Here is a 22,841-nt window from a genome sequence, read left to right on the forward strand (position 1 = left end):
GGTGGACTTGTGAGATCTACAATAAAGGTATGAAGTCGTGGAATGCTCCCGGCTATGCCCTACCCTATAAGGTGGTCTATATAATAACAAGTCTCTAAATACCTTTATAGACACGCTTCCAAGTCATCTACGTTTATTATTATTATTATTGTTATTTCTAACCCTAACCCTTTATAACACTCTTCGCTACTATTACTAACCTTTATTAGATTATTGATTGAAGCTTACACACTAACACAGACCAATAAATCTTATATAAAGCTTCACCTAGAAAGGTATTTCATATTCTATCTAATCCCATACCCTATTTCTTTTCCCTTATCAATCTCTATATTTATCCAAATATACGCTAGAATACTAACTTTCATTCTCCTTCTCCTCAGCCTCCTGCTCTATGGCAATGATTCAGACCTGACTGTCATTGCTGCTGATCGCCAATATGCCTTACACCACATCCACGTCTGCCGCCGTTCCAACCCGTTTCTCTCCTTCTGCAATCTCAAGCGGGAACATCAGCTCAACGCCTCCGCTACCCCAAAACCCGCCCAACAACCCAACAACCTCTGTGCTGGAACCCTCGACCTCTCCTCTGACCACCCGCAAGCTGTCAGCTGCCTTCTTCAGTTCCTCTATCTTGATGACTACCTTCCTTCTAAGGTCACACAGTTGCCTTATAAATCTACGGACCATCACCAAGAAGAGGACAGTCCCTCACCTTCTCCCAACAAAGACCATGCCAATCCGGTCGAGGAACATGCCACTCCACTTCTCATATCCCTCCGCTTCTGCTGCATGCAAAGGTCTATGCACTTGCCGACTGCTACGACATCCCCGACCTGAAGCAGCTTGCCCTCCGCAAGTTCAACGCTATCGTCCCAGAGAGGTGGTCAGATATCAGAGACGTTCCTGCCTTCCTAGCTCTCGTCCGCGAGGTTTATACATCAACGAACGATTCTAATCCAGAATTACGTAATGTTGTTGCTAAGGTATTCCATGAGCATATAAAGCAACTCATTCAGGTTCAGGAAGCAAACGATCTTCTGGTGGAGAACGGGGTTATAGGCAGAGACATCGCTCGTCAATCAGCTTCATAATAGGCATCTTTATAAACAACCTTCCCTCCCTTCCTATCCTGCTCTAACAGGTTGCTATATTATGATACCAATGAAGCGAAAGCTTAGGCTATCCATCCCAGCTATTTATAAACCATCAGCTGTGCCAATCAATCACGGCGTAACTCACTTACTAAATCGTCAAATCTTGTTCAAGCACCGTTGCATTCCATCGCACATACCTCAAGTCGCTATAAGTTTTATCCGAGACATCCATCATAAAACGCTGCCACCTAGCTTCCCTTCTCCTCTCAGAATTGCTCCTCCTTTTTTATTCATACTACACCATAAACAAAACCTTCATCCAGACTTTATTAGGGGACAGCGACCAAAAATAATGTCGGACGAGGACAAAATGAAACTAGACCCCGCCTTACTAGCTGAAAGTATCAATACACTGACCAAGCAACTTGCTCTTCTCGAAAAAGAACCCATGATACATATTGCGCAAGCTTTAGTAGTAATACAAACCGAGCTAAGCAAAACCAAAGAAGAGTTGGCAGCCACAAAGCATATGGTTCAAATCCTCAGGTCCTCCATCTCACTATACACAGTCTTTCTCACAGAACAGAGTCAGTAGCTAACCCTTAGCATACAAGCAAAAGTGATCGCATTGGCTCTATATCACCGAAGCCGTGTGCGTACCGAGTGGCGAGGCCAAATCCTTTTATGGAATCAACTAAGAACGAGAACAAGAAAGAGGAAGAGGAAGAGGAAGACAGTTCTTCTTTTTCTTCTATGCCTAGTCCGTTCAATTAAAAAGAAATGGCCACCGGTTTATAACTAGAACAATATTGACGATTGTAAGTCGGGCTATTATATATCTGCTTTAAGCACGCAAAATAGGAAACTGGCTAACTATTCTAAAAGCTGCCCACCCTCGTTCACAATACAACTAGCCCGCACAAGCTTTTCTAATAACTAAACTATAGCGTATATCCATATAACCTGCTATATTATACGCTAACCCAAATAATAAAGATTGAAAATTACTACATCCTTTACCATTATCTCGTATAATATATAAGTAAGCATAGTTAACATAATTACTTTACCTATGCAGCTGCCACCAACTCCTTTTTTTTTCTTATTTTTTTTTTTTTTTTTTTTTTTTTTTTCATGCTTAATTGAAAATCCTTCTCAACTTTTTATTTTACTAGCAATTATTTCCACAGCTTATGTATATATCTTTAGAACACTAAAGCCCAGACTAGTTTACCCTATAATTAGCCTAATTGTTTACACGTTGTATTATTTTACTTACTAAAGGGAATTTGCTTGAAGTAAGTTTACATATATTAAATGTTTAAAATCTAATACACACACACACACACACACAATTTATTACGCCCGGTGGAGTCTCCTCCAATAGGGCAACTATCAATCTGTGTTACATAAATGGCCCTCAAGTTATGACTTTTCCTCATCGTAACCCATATATTGGCACAATCTAATTCTGGCTCTTCCTTGTTGATGTCCTGCCTCTCTACGGTTTCTCACGCGTTAGGTATTGATCATCCGCAGGCTAGCTTGGAGTTATTTCTCCAAGTGTTCAACGTCCTATCTACGGCAGCTGAAGCGGCGCCAGCTTGAAGTGGCATGAGGTGAAATAAAAGGTGTTGGGTGAAGGTGATGAGAGTTAGTTATCGAGACGGCCTGTGGCCATTACAAACCGTATTGTTGCTCGTACAGCGCTCATATTTGGCCCCCACTTGGGCCCGTCTGACGGCGATTTTCCTCCCAAGTAAAACGAGAGGTTTCCTCTTTTTGTATCCGTACACCGGGTCATCGCTTCTCGGTGCTCGGTCCATTTGCTACATCTGAAAAGAAAGTGTGCCACTGTCTCTCGTTCTCTGCCGCAGCTGCATTGATCTGATGCCAACCTCTTGATTTGATATAGATAATTGTTTAGTGAAGACATACCTGTTCTCAGCTGGGCCAGAACGCTGCGTTCTTTCCATGACAGTTCGTCGTAAAGCAGCCGAGTGTGACTGCCAGGCAGTGCCGCGTCTATGCTCTTGGCGTGTTTACCGACTTTCTCCGGTATACATCGTTCCGCTTCCAACTTTTGTTTTTGAATGTTCAGCGTTGTAGACCGCATTCTAGGGAATTGTCGTTGTGGCGTGGCTCCGTCCTTGGTCGCCTTGCGTGCCTCAGTCTTGGCTACCATCACCAATTCATTCTCATCGCTTGCGGGGATCCATTCGATTGCCACTCTGTTCCCTCTTCCACGTAGCTTTTCTATAGCCTCGTAGATCAACCGCATATATATCTGGCCTGATTGCTGCCGTGGGTTACCGAGGCTCATCACAACCGCTCTGTTGCTTGTTATCACAGCCACGTTACGATCTGCGATTGTCTGCTACAGTGAAAGGCGGAATCCGTGTCCCTAAATTTTTTAGTTAAGTATTTTAGGAGGGGCACCATTAGTCCACAAGCGGCCAACAGGCAATACTTAACTTGTACTTCCATGTACCTCTCTAAAATGACATAACAAGGGACAAAGAGCCGATTCTTGCTCATCCCGTCTGTGCACTCATAAAGTATATAACGATAGCTTAGCTTAGGTCCCTTGGCGATGCTTAAAATCTCACAGTCTCTAGTGGGTGGTACTTTAGATTTACAGATTCAGAATGAATGCCCTATTCTGGCAGCTGCAACAATCAGCCTTAAATGTGAATCATGCAATGCCGCTTAATTGGCGGCAGACGCCACCTAAATCGGCGGCTACTCCCCTGTTATTAATGGCGTCAGGGGCAAATGCATAAATGCAGCCTTCAACCCCATAAATCTGATTGCATTTACACCTAAGAATCTACGCTTATAGCAACACATCAAGCACAGCTCATTGTGTTCAGAAAATAATATTTTGTCGTCCATCTTGCAGTATGTATGTGGGCAGCTGAAGAGCGCAATGTTCATAGAATCCCGTAGAAAGTCGTAGAAAGGATACGTGGCCACAATTTCCGGGTGGGGGAAGCTGTTGGGCGCTGGCAGGGGTGGGTAGGTGCTGGTGGTCGAGTGTCTGCGTAATGCACCGTATGGCGAGAGTCGAGCTGCTGCGACGGCCTGCTCATAACTCCTGCTATCACCCCAAGGCAGAATCATGGAAGAAACGATTGATCTTGACTGGTATTTGAACAGTCAAAATCTTAATTATGGAACTCCTGTGCCGCCAACGCCTGGGAGCTCGAGTGCTACGCAGCATGCCGAAGAGAACGCAGGTCCGCGTCGCCATGCGACATTACCGCTTCTGCGTCGGTCAAACTGGGAAAAGGAAAGGTTATATGACATAAACAATCCTGTTTGCATCCATTATGACATCCAGTGGAAAGTATCCCAATATAACGGCCAAAAGAAGAGAGCCAGTGAGGTTTGGAGGCGCCAAGAACGCAATCTTGTATTAGCGCCTGGCGACTATTAGGAAGAATGTCTTAGGGGAAAGATTGACGAATTTGTAAACGAAAAACTGGGAGAAAACGACTACATACGCGAAGAAGCTAACGTAACTATATCGATCAAAAACAGCCGCGAACATGGCTTTAAGGAGGAGTATCATGACAAGCCAATCGATTGGGATGAAGTGAACGATCACCTCGCGGGCCTTGGTCATCTATTTGAGAAAGGAAGAAAGATCAGTATCGATATCGACCTTGCCTACAGAGAAATTGTTCGCGACACCGCATCGACCGATAATAGAGGCAAGAAAAGAACGGTATCGGAGAGGCGTAGGGAAGAAATGGAAGCAGAGGCGGGCATTTATCGCAGTGTTTATAAAAAACTTCGATGCGATGGTGAGGACTGCAAGTCAGGGCCACACTGCGCCGTCGATGCACAAGGCAACCATTTCGAGTTAATACCTTACTACATTGAAAAGATTGTCGATTTTGTTCGGAACGGAGGGTATTTCGGAGGACCTCGAGATCTGCCGGCCGAAATATGGCAAGCGCTATACAAGGATGCTGCAGCGAAGAAAAAGACACCTACAAATAAGTGTGGTCGGTGTTCAGGCAATATGCAGGCACCTCAGGCAGGTTCATCCTCGCAGGCTGAAGCTACGCCACAGGCTCCATCGCCCATCTTCTTTCAGGGAAAGTGGGATGAGCTCCTCCAACAGTATGATGCATACCTTGTCGAGCAAGTCGACTGTTCTGACTGGAAGAAAGCGCTCAGCAATGCAAGTAAGGTTGCACGTAAACTCTTCTTAGAGCTCTCATTTAGCCACGCTCATCAGAAATTCGCAAGTAATAAGCTGATCGCGAGTGGTGTGCCCCCGTCTATTGCTGGACAATGGACTGGAAATATCAAGGCATTTTACGAGAAAGTAATGGCAGATTCCACATAATACAGACGCTAGGCGGAAGTAATTTTCTTTAGTATCTGAAGTATCGATATAATATGCTATGCTATGCTTAAGTTGGTGATGGTTCAACGTAGATCCTTGCATGACGGAAATGAGCCTCTGCTAGCTTTGCGCTGCTCCCAACAACATCAACACACCATTCCAAGTACATCTTGAACTCCCGTCTAATGAACTCTCTATTTCTATGCCATTTCTTCCTGATGAACTTTTTGAGTACGCCGAAATATTCCTCAATCGGATCGAAATCCGGGGAATAAGGTGACAGTGGTTCCACTAAGACGCCTGCATCTGCGCACATCTTTATCATCTTCGGGGAGAAGTGCCATGATGCATTATCCATGACTAGTACTGACTTAGGTTCTGGATACCTGCCACAGTGCTGCAGGAGTTGCTCGATAAACAAATCGAATAAATGAGTATCTGTTGACCCTTTGTAAACCCATCTTTTAATAACACCACCTTGCCAATAAGCTGGTAAGATATTCCATCGTGTGCCGCGACTGAACGGTGACACTTGCACTGGTGTCTTCCCTTTTGGAGCAAGACCATATCGGCGGTTGCCAATAGTTTTATCGCAGCCAGATTCATCAATGAAAATGAGTTGCCAGGATTTGTATTTAGAAATCCTATGTAGGTAGTGATCGCGAAGATCGGGGTTCCGTTGGAGAGCGATGCGGCGAGATACTTTTCTCGTCCAGTTTATGGACTCCAGAGTACGGCCGATCGATCTCTCTGATACAATTACATCAAATTTATCCTTGAAGTAATCTATTATCTCGCTTCTTTCCCTATCCGACCGTATGTCTAGAATTTCACGCAGTGCGACACGCATGGCTGGTGTGATCTTGCTCGGCCGGCCGACGGGATTTGATCTCGCTATTGGCATGGTAGTTGACAGCGATTCTTCCAGATGGATACGTTGGACGGTACGCCTACTGCAGCCAGCGACTGTGGCAATAATTCCCTTCCTAAACTGCTTATTCAGTAAGACTTTCACCAAGGTGCGCCGGGCAGCCGACAAATGCGGAGCCATGACTTTAAGACCAGCCAAGAAACGCCTCTTCACATAGGTGGTTGAAGAGAAGAGAGGGAAAGAGAGCAAGAGGGTACAGTTAGGAGCGAAATGGGCGTCCTGTTTACGTTTTCTAAAAATTTCTAAGCACGGACCATCTATACTTTGAGCTACTTATGCGTACTGGCCGTAGTATGATATTAGTATGCAAGCTAAGGTACTGTAAGGGTGCCTTGAAGTATACTGTGATCAGGCAGCTTACGCTCTTGTAGACAGTGCACACATGACCAATGAGTACGAAATTATCTAGCTTAGTTACATACGTGAAAATTGAAGGACCACTGAGTGGGCTAGACCCCTTCGCTACGAGTGGGCCGCCCAAACTCAAACGTGGCTGGATCGTTCCTGGCTTCTCTCCATTCTTCATTAGAAACTATGGGTGACGACGACTGCGTAAATGAATGGTTTACAGACAATGAGATACACTCTCAGCTTTGCGATATTCCGACTCCTGCGCGCCAGCGGAGTCCATCTTTATGGAGCCAAGGATGTGACGAACAACCCTCCCGGGGGTCGCTGCCATTTGTACCGCTAGCTAACTGGAATCCCAACCGCTTGCAATATGACAAAGAGTGTTACATACATTACGAACTGGAATGGAAGTTGACAGTGAATAATAGACAGGTTGCGAAGCAAACCCAGCAGGACCTAGTGCTAGCGCCAGGTGACTTTTGGAATGAGACCCTAATGTCAAGACTGGATGTGCTTGTTCGAAAAACCCGAGTAAGCAAGCCATGCGCGGCTGATGCGACCACGATAGTTATGTCCGTTACCGAGCGCTCCGAGCGGAATGTAACGAAGCGATTCGATGAGATAAAGGTTGATTGGCTGGTTGTGGAGAGGCAGTTGCAAACATGGAGCCACCTCACCCGCAACGGACGAAAGCTGATAATCAAGGTCACGTTCAACTACGTAGAGACTAAAACAGCTGGCCCTGCTGGACAGGGCTCTACTAGCGGCTAGCTTGCTGAGAGGCAAGCTCGACGTGATGCCGAAAAGGCTGTTCTAGGCCGCACAGCTGCCTGGGAGCATGTATTTGCTGTTTTTAGTTGCCCAGGTGCTCCGTGTGATCGAGGCCCTTATTGCTGGCAAGACCCTAGTACTAAAAAGCACTACAAGCTTATGGGACATCAGCTGAGAGATCTTGTCAAGCAAGTGCAAAGGGGCGAGAGTATAGAAAGACACGAAGATATGCCTGGAGAGATTCGCGATAAGTTATATGCTGAGGAGCAACAGCAGTAGTCTCGGAAGCGAAAGCGAGCCAATTCAGGCTCTTACGCCAGTAATCTTCCTGCTATACATATCCATAATGTTATACCTGGTCAGCTTGATACAGCCTCTGCTCATTCTAGCGTGGGGTCTACGCCTACAGCGACATCCTTGCGTTGCACTCTGGAAGGTCTAGGAATGCGAGACGATGTAGCGGAGGAATATTTTGCATGGCATGGTTCACGAGTTAGAAGACAGGCACTTAAAGAAGAGTATGACCGGGCTTGCGAGCTGGCACTTGGCAAGGGTCTTGATTTGGAACTAATTCATGTTCAAGAGGGTGTGTATCAATTCCTTACCGACCATGGCATAATGGAGGGTCCAGCGCGACGTGTTGTCCGTGATGTTGAGATTTTTCTTGATCAGCAACGGTAAGGACAATTGACTCAGGAGAAAGCAATGCATCTCTAGAGTCTTAACAGAAATATAATGCTATTTACAACCATCTCAGTCATAAAATGGCTAAAGCGAAAAAAATTCTTAGATGGGTATATATGCTTGAAATTAACTACATGCTGTACATGTGAGGCATATGCGTATTCAGCCTTCCGGGTAGGAAATGCTTTTCGCTCTAGAGTTGGCCAGTAGGCAGCAAGAGGCACGTTATCGTTCCGTGATTTCAGCCCGCCACGACATTTGCTCCGGATCTTACTCTGGTTCCGTTGATATGTATCAAATCTGTATATGCGACGTAAAATTTACCTTCTGTTTTAGCTTAGTTCGGGCCGTTCCATGTGGATTGATTCTTGCTTGCCTATCGGCGCTAGTAACTAGAACCGCCCACGTTGAAATAGCAGCCACCTTAGTGCCGCTTTTATGTAGTTCAACTCGGCATCACAGCCTATTAATAGACTTATTCTTATATTAAATTTCACCTACACCCTTGATTTACTAGATGACTGTAATCTCACACTATCTTGTTAATCCCCCGATGGCTATCTATCATGGTACTGGCCACTCTCGATGTTGTTGGAGGTCCACTGTCAGGCTTAGTGTGGTGCCATATGGGAGTTGATTGGTTGACAGCTTTCAGTTGGGTTACTCAGCTTGTGCCAGCTTTAGTTGGACGGGCAGCGACCAGCGCCCTACTTTTCCCCTCTTTTCTACTCTCTCAAACCTCTTCAGCGTCAAACTCCCACCTTCCAAACTTCTCAGCCGGTCGTCACCAGTACACCAGTTTTTATACTAAATATTCTATCGGTCGGGCCCGCTCGAGAATCAACACTTCATAACGCCTGTCCCAGTCGCTCGTACAACCTTTTTTCTTTTTCCTCTTTTCTTTTGACAAATGACATGGCCGAAGTCGGGGTGCCAAAAAATACTCAGGCACAAACTCTCGAAGCTGCGACGAACCCGACTCTGAATCGACTGTATAATAGCAAAACTTTCCGTATTCGAGGGGTGCCGCTTGCTTGGGACTTGAAACAGCTGCAAGGTTTCTTGCAAACGTTCACCGGTGATACAAAGCCACGAGTCTCGTCTCTGGCCTTGGAAGTCAACAAGCGCTCTCAGACTGCTACAGTAACCTTCATGAAAGCTTCTCAACAGCTCCAGGATAGGAAGATTTGGCATATACTGGTTTCATCTGATCTGGATCAGATCGAAGATGATTCTATTCATCTTGATGATGGTTTCGCTGGGATTACGACGCTCTATAGGCCGCCACCTGATGAACATATTATCGAGTGAGTAGATCAGGATTCTGAATCTATAAATACTAATTGCCCTAGTATTATCGCAATTTCCGGAATCGGCGATCACGCTTTTGGGTCGTTCAAAGAGAGAGGCGGTAACTACATGTGGCTACGAGATGCTCTGCCTAGGGATATTCCAACAGCTCGCATAATGATCTACGGCTATAATTCTACCATTGCGAATAGTACAAGTATGCAGAATTTGGAAGACTTTGCAACATCATTCCGTGACTCGCTCCTACCGTTGATTAGGAGTGACTCCATCAGACCCATCATCTTCATTGACCACAGCCTCGGAGGGCTGATTGTCAAACAAGTAAGAAAGTGAATCATCACTACGTAGCTAATTACTAAATATATAACAAACCCTAACAATACTGTCTAAATCTCAGAGGGAGGCCGATATTAAGTTAATACGAGCAGTATACGGGATTGTGTTCTTTGGAGTCCCAAACCATGGCATGGATATCACTTCACTTATACCAATGGCTCTTGTAGACAGTGCAGATACAGCTAATGAAGACAAATATCCCTAGTCTAGCTACATATTTCAATAATCTGCTCACCACTGCTGTAATTACCCACCCTAGCATTATCACAATACGTATTAAGATATTAATAGGTTGCACCACACAACTGGCAATCATATCAGAATAAAATCTACCTATTGAGCACTGTGTATTCAATATGGATCTTTAATTTAGAGTCTATAAGATAGCTATGATGTCGCAATCGCCACACTCTAAATTTAACAAGAGTTAGTCATAAAATAAAGGTATAAATAAACCCAGTCTCCTTTAACCCTCCTCAGCAAAGTTATTATATAAGAGAAGAGGCTTAAGCACTTACTTTGATGACCTAAGTGTCCCCTATTATTGCATAGAGGTCGAAAACGCAATAACCAAGACTCTCCCTGACTTACAGCCAACTACTACAGTTGAGTTACTCACAGCGCTGCACGCTGGCCGATATTCCACTGGCAGCCAGAGCAGGTTGTTTCCATTCCACGTAACCCATTCATCGCTAAATCCATAGCCAGTAGCATGAAAAATATAATTACTTCCTGTCGTAGTGAATGCGCCCATGTCCGTAATAAGCTGTACATGAGTAGGTTTAAACGATAGGCGAGATCTACCCCCAATATTGAGTGTCTGTAGGCACTCGCCCGTGTCGGCTCGCCATAGCCGTACCGTCTTGTCGTCTGAGGCTGATGCCACCAGCGACGAGTCGGGTGAGAAGGCTACTGACTGAACTGACTTACTATGGCCCTCGAGTGTCTGCACGCACTCGCCCGTGTCAGCTCGCCATAGCCGTACCGTCTTATCCTCTGAGGCTGATGTCACCAGCGACGAGTCGGGTGAGAAGGACACAGACCGGACTGACTCACTATGGCCCTCGAATTTCTGCACGCACTCGCCCGTGTCAGCGCGCCATAGCCGTACCGTCTTATCGTTTGAGGCTGATGCTACCAGTAATGAGTCGGGTGAGAAGGTCACAGACCAAACCGTGACGCTATGGCCCTCGAGTGTCTGCACGCACTCGCCCGTGTCAGCGCGCCATAGCCGTACCGTCTTATCGCATGAGGCTGATGCCACCAGCGACGAGTTGGGCGAGAAGGCCACGGACAGAACCCAGTGGCTATGGCCTTCGAGTGTCTGCACGCACTCGCCCGTGTCAGCGCGCCATAACCGTATTGTCTTATCGCCTGAGGCTGATGCCACCAGCGTCGAGTCGGGTGAGAAGACCACGGACCGAACCGCGTCGCTATAGCCCTCGAATGTATGTACGCACTCGCCCGCGTCAGCGCGCCATAGCCGTACCGTCTTGTCGTATGAGGTTGATGCCACCAGTGTCGAGTCGGGCGAGAAGGCTACGGACTCAACCGAGCTGCTATGGCCTTCGAGTGTTTGCACGCACTCGCCCGTGTCAGCGCGCCATAGCCGTACTGTTTTGTCTGAGGCTGATGCCACCAGCGACGAGTCGGGTGAGAAGGCCACGGACAGAACCCAGTGGCTATGGCCTTCGAGTGTCTGCACGCACTCGCCCGTGTCAGCGCGCCATAGCCGTACCGTCTTATCGTATGAGGCTGATGCCACCAGCGTCGAGTCGGGCGAGAAGGCCACGGACCGAACCCCGCCGCTATGGCCTTCAAGTGTCTGCATGCATTGATCCCAGTTACTCCCTGTCCTTGGCTTGAGATATATCCAGTTAGGTATCGCGTTCTTAAATTGATTCCTAATAATACTCGTGCGTGGAGTAAATATAAGGACTGAAGAATATATTTGAAGAGGTGCGGTGCTAATGATTGATAGATTAAGTTGAAGAATCCGCAGGCAGTCCTTCAAAAAGTCAGATAATTCATTATCACTGTCCTCCTATTGTAAAGTTAGTAAATCTAGCTTATAAGTACATTGTTACATAAATTTACCTGTAGAAGGGCTTGTAAACTCTTAAGTGAATCAATGCTTTCTGGTGCTTGTCGTATTAAACTTAGCGCCTCGACCCAGTGTAGGAAATGCTGCTTTAGGAATTGAAAAACTTCTCCATAATCGCTAACTTGATTTCCTGCACCTTGGAGGTGATATGTCCAATTCCGGCAGGCGTACTTGACCGCAGCAGGAATATTTTCATTAACCTTTTGGCTGTTAATTATAGAGCCTTCCAGCCCTAATGGTCGTAGACCACAGATGTCTTGCCGGAGATATTTCTTCATAATTCGTAGACAGGCATCTGCTATTCTTACGTGACTTTGCGATTCATCAATCCAGAACGGGTTATGTCCTTGCTTTCCAGGATCCACTAGAAAGTCGCGGAAGGAGAGATGCAGTAGTCTTACTGGAGCCTCTGCTGATGGCGGGATGCTTAAGACCGAATGAAGCATATCTAATCCATTATCGATAGTATCTTTAGAAATGTCAAGGAGCTGTGCTAGGGCAGAAGTTGACAAGGGAGTTGCAAGAAGTATGATTGAACCAATAATCTGTTGAAATTGATCCAGAACCTCGTCACGCTCTCGCCCAGAGTGCCCGACGAGCAGCTGATTAAGGACAGGTAGATAAGTTGCATCAAGCTTGGACTCTTGGCTTTTAGTCTTATATTCTAGGATTGTGTGAAGTCGTGCCTTGGGGCCTTTTCCGCCTTTACGATCGGCGATAAAACGACACACAGTAGCGGCGAAAATGAAGAGTGGAATTGCCATTGTTACCAGGGCGTCGACACTAGATTGACTGGGCCAGTCTGCGTTTAGTTGTCTGTCTTCCGGCACTGAGCTATTATAGCTTTCTCGAATTGTTGCTAATTCATGCTCTAGGAAAAGTGATATGTCGTTCTTTATTACTGGCGTGGGTATTTCGTGAAGAATGAGGTCTTGATATTGACCCTTAATCGCAGAAAAGCCCAGACGAATTGGAAGCTCTGGCCGGCTAGTGACGAATACTTTTAACCCTAAGCTTTTAGCACGGCCAAGGTGGTGAATTATAAGTTTGACTTTATCTTCTGGATCGCACTCATCTAGGGCATCAATAACTATTACAATAGATTCGGCTTTTCCAGCATTTGGTGAGACCCTGCATAGAGGCTGCAAGATAAGTTTGTCAAACTGTTCTCTTAGTCCCTTGTCGCTAATAGTGGGGTCGGCATCAATGGCGTTCTTGATATAAGGAGCGATAGCGGGTTTCTTCGTTGCTAGTTGAGCGGCTATTGTCGTGAAAAGCTTAACCGGGTTCTCTCGGTCACCCTCCCCTCTCTTAAAGAAAAAGCTGGCGCCTAGGTCGCCAGTGCTAGCAAAAAAATGGGCGATAGTGCGGGAAATGGTTGACTTCCCAGTGCCCGCCATACCATTCAGCCAGAAGATGGACTCAGAGTCCGAATTCTTTGCCCACTTAATTATGTGATCGAGGAGTTCGGTTCGCGTGTTTGACAAGCACGTTGGGTTTTGTTCTTCGGCAAGGGAGTCGAAGGAGGCTCCCACAGCAACAGGGAGTCGGTCGAGTACTATCTTCTGATCGATATTAAGCAGGATAGTTCTGCGATAGGGTTATCAAGTCATGTCGGCGGAGGCGGATGAATATCGATATTAACTTACGTTTGGTCTACCTGAAGCGCTAGAAGAATGGTCTGTGTATAGTGACCGAGGTCTTGGACGATCTTCTCGATATCCTTACTCTGGAATGGCCATTTCAGAGAGCGAAGTCCAAGCCGGCTCATTGCCTGGCGAGTTGTCCTTGGGCGAAGGTTATCATGAAGACTTTGTAGCTGCGATTGACTACTACGAATTGCCATGCGTAGCTGCTGAGAAGCCTTGAGCCTCGCGCTATTTGGCCTTTCGAGTAACTCGTGGATAGTCCTCGAGGCATTTTCCAGGTCGGTTACTTGTCCGCGCAGTCGGAGGATATCGTCCTTCGCGTGCTTGACATCTGTGGAGTACTGCAAGCATAACGACGCGACCTTGGCTGACAATTCTATGACCGCGAAAATACTGGTAGCGACGCCGAGTCCTTCCATAGTAATCGAATGCGATTGTTCTCTGTGTGAAGAGCATTCAGTGTAGCATCAAAGCTTGCGACCCAACCGCGGTGATCGAACCAGTTGGAGGGGTTGGCAAGGCAGTGGGTTGGCTGCAGGTTTCTAGCCACGTAGCACCCCGGTACTAGCGTTAACGAACTTGTGACCATAATAACCGTTTATCCTAGCTCCCAATAGCGAACAGAGCGAGCTTAAGTAATAATGTAAAACCAGGAATCGTCTTAATTTTTTTTTTCCCCTTCTCGGGTTTGGATTCGCGACACTCTTAGTCTCTTGAGGTTGGAAAAAGAAATGAGCTAAAAGCGATGACACCTCAGCTTTTACATCAACCAAAAAGCCACCTACCATAGAACGCACCAAAACCACCATAGATCAATGCCTATCCAGATACGATTAGGGAAGTTGAGAGTTAGACCAATGATAATGACCCTGACAGATAGTATTTTGAATAATGCGTTTCGTGAAACTGCTGCTTACTAGACGAAATTCGTACCTGGTCCGTGGTAAGATGTAGCTCAAGTACCATGTGTGCAAAAATAGTAATTAATACTGTAGTGACATATCTGTGCACTGTATTTTTTTTTTAGAGAGTCTACTTGAACAGGACGCCCATTTCGCTCCTAACTGTAAAAAAACAAACAAACAAACAAACAAACAAACAAACAAACAAACAAACAAACAAACAAACAAACAAACAAACAAACAAACAAACAAACAAACAAAACAAACCACTTCTTTCGTGCTGGCATATTGTCGCGGCAAAAGATTAGGAGTTACTCGTAAATTACGGCTCTACATCAGTAGAATTATCAAAAGCAAACTGTTTATATGCATTCTTGTCTGGTGCCTTCCGCTGCTTCAGCTCTACGATAAATCCTCTAGAAGAATTGTCTCGCCTGGTGAAAAGAAAAGGGTTCCGCAAGCTCCCTCTTTGTGGAGGTTCTTCCTGCCTCAGGCTACCTGTTGCTTCAGTTGTTCAGATTTCAATTCAAAAATGAGAGCCTTTAAACGAGTTCGTACCCCAACTGGGTCGATGTCCCATCCGAGTTCCTTCTTCAGAAGAATTTCTTGAGTAGCCCTATCGGGATCCTTTATAAATTCATCCACATAGCCGAGCAGGAAGGCGCCGCAATCATAACCGTTCTTCTGTTGCGATATGCCTTTAGCTACTATGCCCGCGGGTACATCTGTCAGATTAGCTCTTTTTTTTTCCTTGGCTTCTTTAGTAACATAATCTTTCAGCAGCTCGAGAGTTTGAGGGTGAGGCCAGCCAAGAGAGTCGAAAATGATGATTATCGGCTGTATCAAAGCTGGCGATGATTCTCGTCCCCTATATTCCTCAGGGCTGTGTTGTTCGGTCTTACAATTCTTGCAAATTATGGCTAAATATCAATGGGCATTCTCGTGAATTGGCACTATGATATAGTTGTAAGACAGCAGGTCAATTTTTTTCGTCCATGAGGTAATGCGATCATGGTTGATCTTGCGTTTTGCAGACTTCAATGTTTCGAAAAAAAAATGTGTTAAGAAGATAGATTTTGCGAAACAGCTCAGGCTTGTCATTTTCGAGCCGATATTGAATATAACGGATGTAAAAGTTGATCACATTGTCGTTTAGCAATCCCCCATCATTTAGCCGGGGGACGTCTACTTCGTCGACTTTTGCTCTAATCCGATCCGTTGAAGGGAATATAAGTGGGGCTTGCCAACAGCTTGAAAAATCTACCGACTGTACTCCAGATCAGTATTCGAGTGAGTGTGAGGAGGCTGTGCTATGCGTACAGAAAGCTGCCGTGTCTGGCAATCAAGGGCCTGCCTCCAGTAAAACCCATCTCGTATTCGACTGCCTTCCGATTTAACCCAATGGTGAATAGTTGCGCGTTCTACAACGCTAATGACGTTGATAATGTCCATTAGCTATGTCTATAATGGCACGCTGCCTAGTGCTTCTGAAAGGAATGGAGGAGGAGTGGTGGATGAATGGAAGAGGAAGGTATGAGGTGGTAGAGAGAAGCGTTCGTGGAATGAAAAGCTTAATGCCAGAGGCAATTGGTTTAGCAATGGATTGGCCGTGTTGTGTACTAGATGGTCTTATTGTGCTTACCCAGCCAGGAGGGGGGGGGGGGGGCATTTTGAAGACGATGACTACGGGCCCCTCTTGGTTACCTAACTATCCTCCTATGGTAGAGCCATGTAGACATGTCTCCAAATGACATTCAAAAAGACTGACTCGAGCAACTCAATGCCATCGAGCCATGAAAACCCTGCAAATGATGGCAAAGCAATATAGCAAAACTGAAATAGATATGGACCTAGAGTAGTCGATGTCGAGTATATTAATCTATCCGAAAAGCAGAGAGAGTTAGTTCTGCTCCAACAATTCTCTATTTAGCCTCCCTGACTTAGAATTTCTCTCCGACAAGACTTTCGCTTAGCATCCAAAGTGCCTCGGCAGTTTCGACTTTCATGACATACTCTTTAGCCTCACCAAGTTGGCAATAGTCAAGATAGGCCCTTGAATACTCTATTCTCATTTCTTATAAGTTTTATATCCAACCTGGACACGCTCTATAATAGAAGAAGCTTGCTTACCACGGAGATTCTCGTCCAGAACTGATAAGATTATCGTTGCAGCGCCTTGCTCGACGCTTCTCGGGGTTATTTCATTTGCAGCTACATCTATTACGCAGAGTCAGTTCTAGAACCGCATTCTGCTGTTCTAGTTCCTGCTATCAATTTTTTCGGGACAGCACAGAGACAAGCCTGGCAATGCTCACCTCTCTCGGTCGCAATCTTAAACCCTGCCAGCATATCGTCCGGAGTAATGGAGGAATTCTTCTGTAAGGGTGTACCTTCGACATCTATTTTACAGTTAGATTTTAGTTGTGATTCAAAGTTGTAAGAAGGTCGATATCAACGTCTTACAGCCTGGGTTAACAGAGAAAGCGGCGCAACCGAAACCAATAAAGGGTTTCGCAAGCGCAACAGTAAAGAGAATATTAGCGCCTTCGGATCTGCCGTAGGCTACCCATGGACTATATGCCTTGCCGTCCTGCAAAATATAGGTTTTCATCTTCGTCAGCGCCCATTTTTGGGTGTTTGGGGGTGGGGGGGTGATGGGGGATTCTCTCGTAACAGCGGTTCGGTGGAGTCCTTACATTGAAGTTTACATCCTCAAAGTCCGGGTCGGCGATCTGGTAGCCACCGCTGGCGACATTGGCTACAACACCATTTCCCTTCTTGATCTCGGGGACCAGCAAATTGGTTAGCAAGAAATGCCCAATATGGTTGGACGCAAATTGCATCTCAATACCGTCCTTTGACATCTGATAATTTGCTGGAGCCATGATCCCAGCGCAGTTTAATTAACCCATGTACTTCATCTGTGAGTGACTTGACGACTTGTACAGCTTTATATACTGATCGGTTATCGGCTAAGTCAATTTGAACATAGTGAGTGTCAATGGACGTATTTCTCTTAGTGAGCTCATCAATAACGGGCTATATCTTTGACTGTGATCGATCAAGTAGTATAATGCATTTAGGAGAGCCGAGGGCAAGACCACAGGCTGCAGCAGCACCAAGACTACCGGCACTAGGACCAGTAATAACAACTTCACATGCTAATTAGCACTATTGAACCATCCAAGAGTATCTCAACAATAGATAAGCTTACAAGTCTTGCCTTCGGCTTGGCTTTTAAATTGGTCCATCACATCGTAAAATGTGATTTTGTGGTTGAAGTAACATGTCGAAGCCATGTTGACTATAAACCTGACTCTCTTTTTTCAATTTTAGTTGCAGTTAGACGAGTCTTAAAATTGAGTGATAAAAGGATGCGGAATATCCAGCCGCTGTTCCATATCTAGAGGTTTTTTATATGAGAAAGGAAGATAGCACGGCGTTCACCGAACTGCCATACAGAACATCTTGCCGTCATTGCTCCGTACTCAACTTACTGCCGATAATGTTTGCTTACCAATTGCTCGATGCGCGGGTCCAGTAGTATCAAGGAATTTCGCTTTCAATTCTGGCTGGCTAGCGCTCCACAATAACATCGATGAGCCTGGAAGTTTGTAGAGCAGAATTGTGATCGCGGGCCAGTGCGCTATTTGGGGTAAGCAAGTTAGTCGCGAAGCTACCAAATTTTGGACTAAGTTTTGGGGGCCGTGCCTGCGAAATGGGACGCGAACTATCTACAGGCTTAACATATGGTCGTGGTGGGCCTGCTCCAGCTGTAAGGGTATAGGCAATCATCAGCGAAAGCGAAATTTCCGGAGCTTGTAACAGTATCCAATTGATATAAAAAGCGAATTTCCGTGGTAATAAACTAGGTAGTCAAGCCCCTCCCCATTAGGAGGCGGGACTTTACACCGCCGCCGTGGCACTATCTGCTCGACTAACGCGACCTATGCTACAGCATCACCCAATCGGCCGATACCCTTCATTATATATGAAGCCTTACCATCTGCATTCCTTCAATAAGAGGTACAGGTATCTGTTCAAAACAGTACATGCTCAAGACATATGTTACTTAGGTATGTGTTCTGAAGTAAGTTATCTAATTTTATAGTATTATACTGACTTAATCTCAAGTATTGGCATAAGCTAAAAATATAATCTAGACATAAGTAAGAATTTAATGGGGGTCTGTTATCCCCTCTGCTGTCTATAAACCGGTAATGGGTGCTCAAAGCAGTTGTTATAGAACGCTGAAATAAACACTCGTAGATTTCTTTTGCTTTTTCATATCTCCTCGCTAAAAGGATTCACCGGTTGCAATGGCATACTGGTGTTGATATGGAAGGCGTCAGCACTAGACAGGTTTCTTACTCTGCCTAGCAGAACTTGCAGATGGCGAAATGCTGCAGCAGGCTGGGTCGTGGGTATCATGTGTCCCGCCTTTGCAACGATTGATAGCGTCAGGCCTCGCTCTTGGCGCCATGTTCCCATAATTCCTTGGCCCGAGGCTACCCTTAAGTCGAGATTTTTATGATATGGAACAAAGAGCGGCTGCTCTAGTGGCGATTGAAATCCCATTTTATTATGCCAGGTCATGTTCTGAACAGCAAGAAGCGTCCCATTGACGGTGAGCAGAGAATCTAGTGAGCCGTGGTTTATCATGACATTGTTTGTTGTTTCGATAACGTATGGCAACGGTCCGTTGGACGAAGGCACCGAGGTGTCGCTTACAGCAAAGACTCCCCTGTTGGAGGTGCCACAGAGTTTCCAGTCGACGTTTGCTGGAGCATTGATAGCTTTCTTAACGTCTTGCCGGTTGAAGTAGATTTGTTCGCCTGGCGGTATGTATGGATTCGTAGCCGGTTCTCCCAAAACATCCCAGGGTATCGGAAGTGCCTGGGCTATCTGATAGACATTAAATGCAGGGTTGAGCTCCATAGCAGACGACTGGAAATATTGGATAGCGTCACAACTCGATATGGTGCCTGTGCCTTCTCCAATGCTCCCAGGAAGATTGTTTGGAGCTGGCTGCGCTTTGAGAGGCGGGAAAGTAAGATATGTATCAATGTATTTGTCATAGCCACATGTCTTGGATAAATTTGCAATGTATCCGCATATAGTTTCGTTGAAAGACAAAATGTTGTTCCAAAACTGAGTGAAGTAATTCACAGTCGCTTGTGTCAGAGCAGGGTACCCGATGACGGGATCATTAATCATTGCGCCTTTGACATTAAAATAGCGGGAATCCTTGGCCATAAGCATATGCTCAGCTATGTATGGCACGTACATGCCACTATGCCATTGAGTATCGGTTAGCATATTCTATTAAGTCTGATATTGAGGTCGGGCTAATGCATACGCATAGGATTCACCTGTTAAATACACCTTGAAGCCATGTATTTAGAACGTATCGACGAAGTTTTTCCAGAATGCCATGAATTGCCTTGCTACATCGTCCTCACTGTCAGCAGTCACATTGCCTGTAGAAAACCCAGTCCCAACAGGCTAGTCAATGTAAACAATATTGCTGATGTGATGCCAGCTCCATGGGTTGCGGACTAGAGCAGGAAGTCCGCTCGGCCAGAGGATTGCTCCATGCTCCTTTAACAGGCCACCTAGAGACGAGCATCCTAGCTATTAAGCAATGATTAGCTTTCGACAATACATACACGCCGACCTTCCTTGCTTCAGTTGGGGAGTTCTTACTCCACCATTTAGCCAGATCACAATTTCCTCTCGCGGCGTATGGTCCGTATTGGGCCAAAACCAGAAAAATAAGTTACTATTAGTGTCATTTCCTAGAGGTAGAATGCCTGCATAGGACTCTCCGGCTTCGAATGAGACGTCTGGGATGAATGAGCCATTAACTACAAATTCTGGTTTTGTAAGATTAGTGAGAACTTTCTATAGTAGTACCGGAAATTAGCACATACTGGCCGTGTTTGACGTTGAAAATCGTGATGCTTCTGTGCAGCCTAGCAGTAGGAAAGGTAATAAGAAAGTGATTAACTGCATTTGTTGATACATGTGGTGTTGAAGTAAAAAGAGTGTTGAGTAGAAGATGCATATAAGCAGACAAAGTAGTTGCAACCTATGTGAATAACGAACAAGCGCAAATACAAAAACAATCCTCCTACATGTGTTCAATATATAGTGGTAATTTATATGGTTTATATTAGCTAAGCTGTACGATTAGTAATTAAAATAGCTCAGCAAAAGTTCCTTTGCTCCGCCACTAAACGCGTCAGCAAAGGAAATCATTCACATATTAAGCCAAGTGCAGTATATATCTTGATTAATAGCTTGTAACCACCGCATTAGGATCGACATTATCCAGATGAACAGTAATGCCACTCCCTCTTGAAACAACTATATTTTCAGCTCGGCCAAAGTACTATATCTTCTATAAGTACTATATCTTCTATAAGTACTATATCTTCTATAAGTACTATATCTTCTATAAGTACTATATCTTCTATAAGTACTATATCTTCTATAAGCACTATAATTAACAAATTTAGTATCATAATGTGAAAAGTCTGCATATATTATCATTTTATTTTTGGAAATTTGGAGATGCTGAGTTGCGTAAGGAGCTACTGCAAAGTGACGATATTTACTCAAGTAGGTATTTGCGTCTTACTGTTTACAACTAGCGCGAGGCCTTGTCCGGATAGGAGTTTATGCAAAGCTATGTTAATTGCTCTACAAGCTTTTAAATGAATCTAGATAATGCATTTAAGTAGTACAACTTTCAATTAAATCTAGAGAATGCGTCCAACTCATACAATAAAATGTTCTCAGGCCTATAAAATCTACGCCAAAGGACACTGTGTTTCCTGTTTAGCAAGCAATTTTTTTACAGATCCTCGTTATTGCTTAAGTAACACCACTGTCCTATAGCACAAATGTTTTTTTTCTTTCTGTTTTCCTTTTGTTTTCTTTGCCGCAGGGAAATCTAAGCTTTACAATTATGTTACAATCTGTTATAATAAATGGTATAATGCAAATCATTGACCTAGTTGTTTTTCTTTTCTGGCTTATTTAACGTAAATAGTATGACTGATTATTACAATTCTTTTGAAAATAGATTTATATTCAGGATTGGCTGCTTTTTGTTATGTTGAATAACTACTCTTCATTGAATCATCTAGAACCCCCTAAATCTTCTTACATCAACAAGGTAGCACTTCTAATAAATGATACTCCTCAATTCAAATAATCTAGTAGTAAGATTATCTTTACCTTAATAACTAGATGTACTAGCCTTTGCAATCTGTAAGAAGTTAGAATGACTCTGCTTTATACAATTATTATAACGTCACATCGCCAAAACTTACCCCACATAGCATAAACAGATGAAAAGTCAGAAACGCAAGTTCCTACATTAACTTGACGCTTAGTATTGCAATCCGGATCAGCGCAAATAAAAGCCCCTTTTGCATCATTAGCATATATCACTCTTCTCACAGCTGTAGAGACATGGAGTTTGCATACTAAATTTGCCTGGCTTTTTGCCGCAGGGAAAATTGCCCGAATTGATAAATGCAGCGGACGGAGAACCATAATTCCCTCATTGAATAGCGCCATTGCCAGGGTAATCTGAGTTTGCATAATTGTCATGGCAGCCCACTGTATACCAGCTATAGGTCATGTCATTAGCCTGTTTGCTACATCATCATATCTATTGATAGTACAAATAACATACAAGTTCACTTGAGGGTTTTGGGCTAGTACCTGGGCTGCCAAACCAAGCAGCCGTAGCCAATGTAGCCGCAATTCTCATTTTGGGTGTTGTATAAAGATAAAGTGAATATTGTCCAGTTGATAATGCTCGAATTAGCTGTGACCAGGTTGGAGTGAACCTGAGCGGCAATCAAAGATTAAGTATTTGACCTTCTTATATATGCATTCTCCCACGATATTTTATCTCTTTTTCTATTCGCCTTACATTTTCAAGCTTACATCACCGCCTCCAACTAGTACACATGTAAGAGCACGGCATTTGGAATCATTTCTGTTTTATAGTATTGTATTCTTTTGTTTCTATGTAAGATTGCCAATTCAGCGGCCGCAACAATTGTAATACAACAAATCACTTCTTGTAAATATACCAACTAGTGTCTTAGAATACGAAGTTACAATGGTATTTACTTTGCACAGCCTTCGTACGTGGGGGCTGTATAATGTTACATTCGCTTATATTCCATAGCTTACACGCCCAGTAATCCCCAAGAGGCCTAGTGATTCTAACAGCTATGATGACCGTGAAGCGGGAACAAATCAGGGGATTATTAGCATGGCCAAAATGGCTTGTTTTCTTTGAGACAACGCTGTAGGCGCAG

The 22,841-nt window shown here is 44.7% G+C and overlaps 7 protein-coding genes across 7 annotated transcripts; 3 read left to right on the forward strand and 4 right to left on the reverse strand.

Moving 5' to 3' along the window:
* Window positions 1–439: 439 nt before the first annotated feature.
* TGAM01_v211050 (hypothetical protein) lies at window positions 440–840 on the forward strand (the record flags this gene model as incomplete). The annotated part of the gene is made up of 2 exons (XM_024550963.1): window positions 440–744; window positions 801–840. 2 exons carry the CDS (start codon window positions 440–442, stop codon window positions 838–840), a joined length of 345 nt encoding a protein of 114 aa, XP_024404286.1.
* Window positions 841–4,218: 3,378 nt separating this feature from the next.
* Window positions 4,219–5,457, forward strand: TGAM01_v211051 (hypothetical protein; the record flags this gene model as incomplete). Its single annotated transcript, XM_024550964.1, has 2 exons — window positions 4,219–4,485; window positions 4,537–5,457. The coding sequence occupies 2 exons, from the start codon at window positions 4,219–4,221 to the stop codon at window positions 5,455–5,457; spliced, it is 1,188 nt and encodes a 395-aa protein (XP_024404287.1).
* Window positions 5,458–9,109: 3,652 nt separating this feature from the next.
* TGAM01_v211052 (hypothetical protein) lies at window positions 9,110–9,838 on the forward strand (the record flags this gene model as incomplete). Its single annotated transcript, XM_018803859.1, has 2 exons — window positions 9,110–9,501; window positions 9,547–9,838. 2 exons carry the CDS (start codon window positions 9,110–9,112, stop codon window positions 9,836–9,838), a joined length of 684 nt encoding a protein of 227 aa, XP_018662910.1.
* A 530-nt stretch (window positions 9,839–10,368) lies between these two features.
* TGAM01_v211053 (hypothetical protein) lies at window positions 10,369–14,013 on the reverse strand (the record flags this gene model as incomplete). Its single annotated transcript, XM_024550965.1, has 4 exons — window positions 10,369–10,379; window positions 10,433–11,885; window positions 11,939–13,535; window positions 13,595–14,013. The coding sequence occupies 4 exons, from the start codon at window positions 14,011–14,013 to the stop codon at window positions 10,369–10,371; spliced, it is 3,480 nt and encodes a 1,159-aa protein (XP_024404288.1).
* Window positions 14,014–16,436: 2,423 nt separating this feature from the next.
* Window positions 16,437–17,381, reverse strand: TGAM01_v211054 (retinol dehydrogenase 13; the record flags this gene model as incomplete). Its single annotated transcript, XM_018802029.1, has 5 exons — window positions 16,437–16,558; window positions 16,627–16,713; window positions 16,812–16,895; window positions 16,960–17,086; window positions 17,193–17,381. The coding sequence occupies 5 exons, from the start codon at window positions 17,379–17,381 to the stop codon at window positions 16,437–16,439; spliced, it is 609 nt and encodes a 202-aa protein (XP_018664854.1).
* A 1,399-nt stretch (window positions 17,382–18,780) lies between these two features.
* TGAM01_v211055 (carboxypeptidase cpdS) lies at window positions 18,781–19,815 on the reverse strand (the record flags this gene model as incomplete). The annotated part of the gene is made up of 1 exon (XM_018802030.1): window positions 18,781–19,815. The coding sequence occupies one exon, from the start codon at window positions 19,813–19,815 to the stop codon at window positions 18,781–18,783; it is 1,035 nt and encodes a 344-aa protein (XP_018664855.1).
* A 186-nt stretch (window positions 19,816–20,001) lies between these two features.
* TGAM01_v211056 (carboxypeptidase cpdS) lies at window positions 20,002–20,523 on the reverse strand (the record flags this gene model as incomplete). Its single annotated transcript, XM_024550966.1, has 3 exons — window positions 20,002–20,130; window positions 20,203–20,372; window positions 20,430–20,523. 3 exons carry the CDS (start codon window positions 20,521–20,523, stop codon window positions 20,002–20,004), a joined length of 393 nt encoding a protein of 130 aa, XP_024404289.1.
* Between the last annotated feature and the right edge of the window lie 2,318 nt (window positions 20,524–22,841).

The sequence above is a fragment of the Trichoderma gamsii genome (assembly GCF_001481775.2).
Source record: "Trichoderma gamsii strain T6085 chromosome Unknown Scaffold_86.2, whole genome shotgun sequence".
NCBI lineage: Eukaryota > Fungi > Ascomycota > Sordariomycetes > Hypocreales > Hypocreaceae > Trichoderma > Trichoderma gamsii.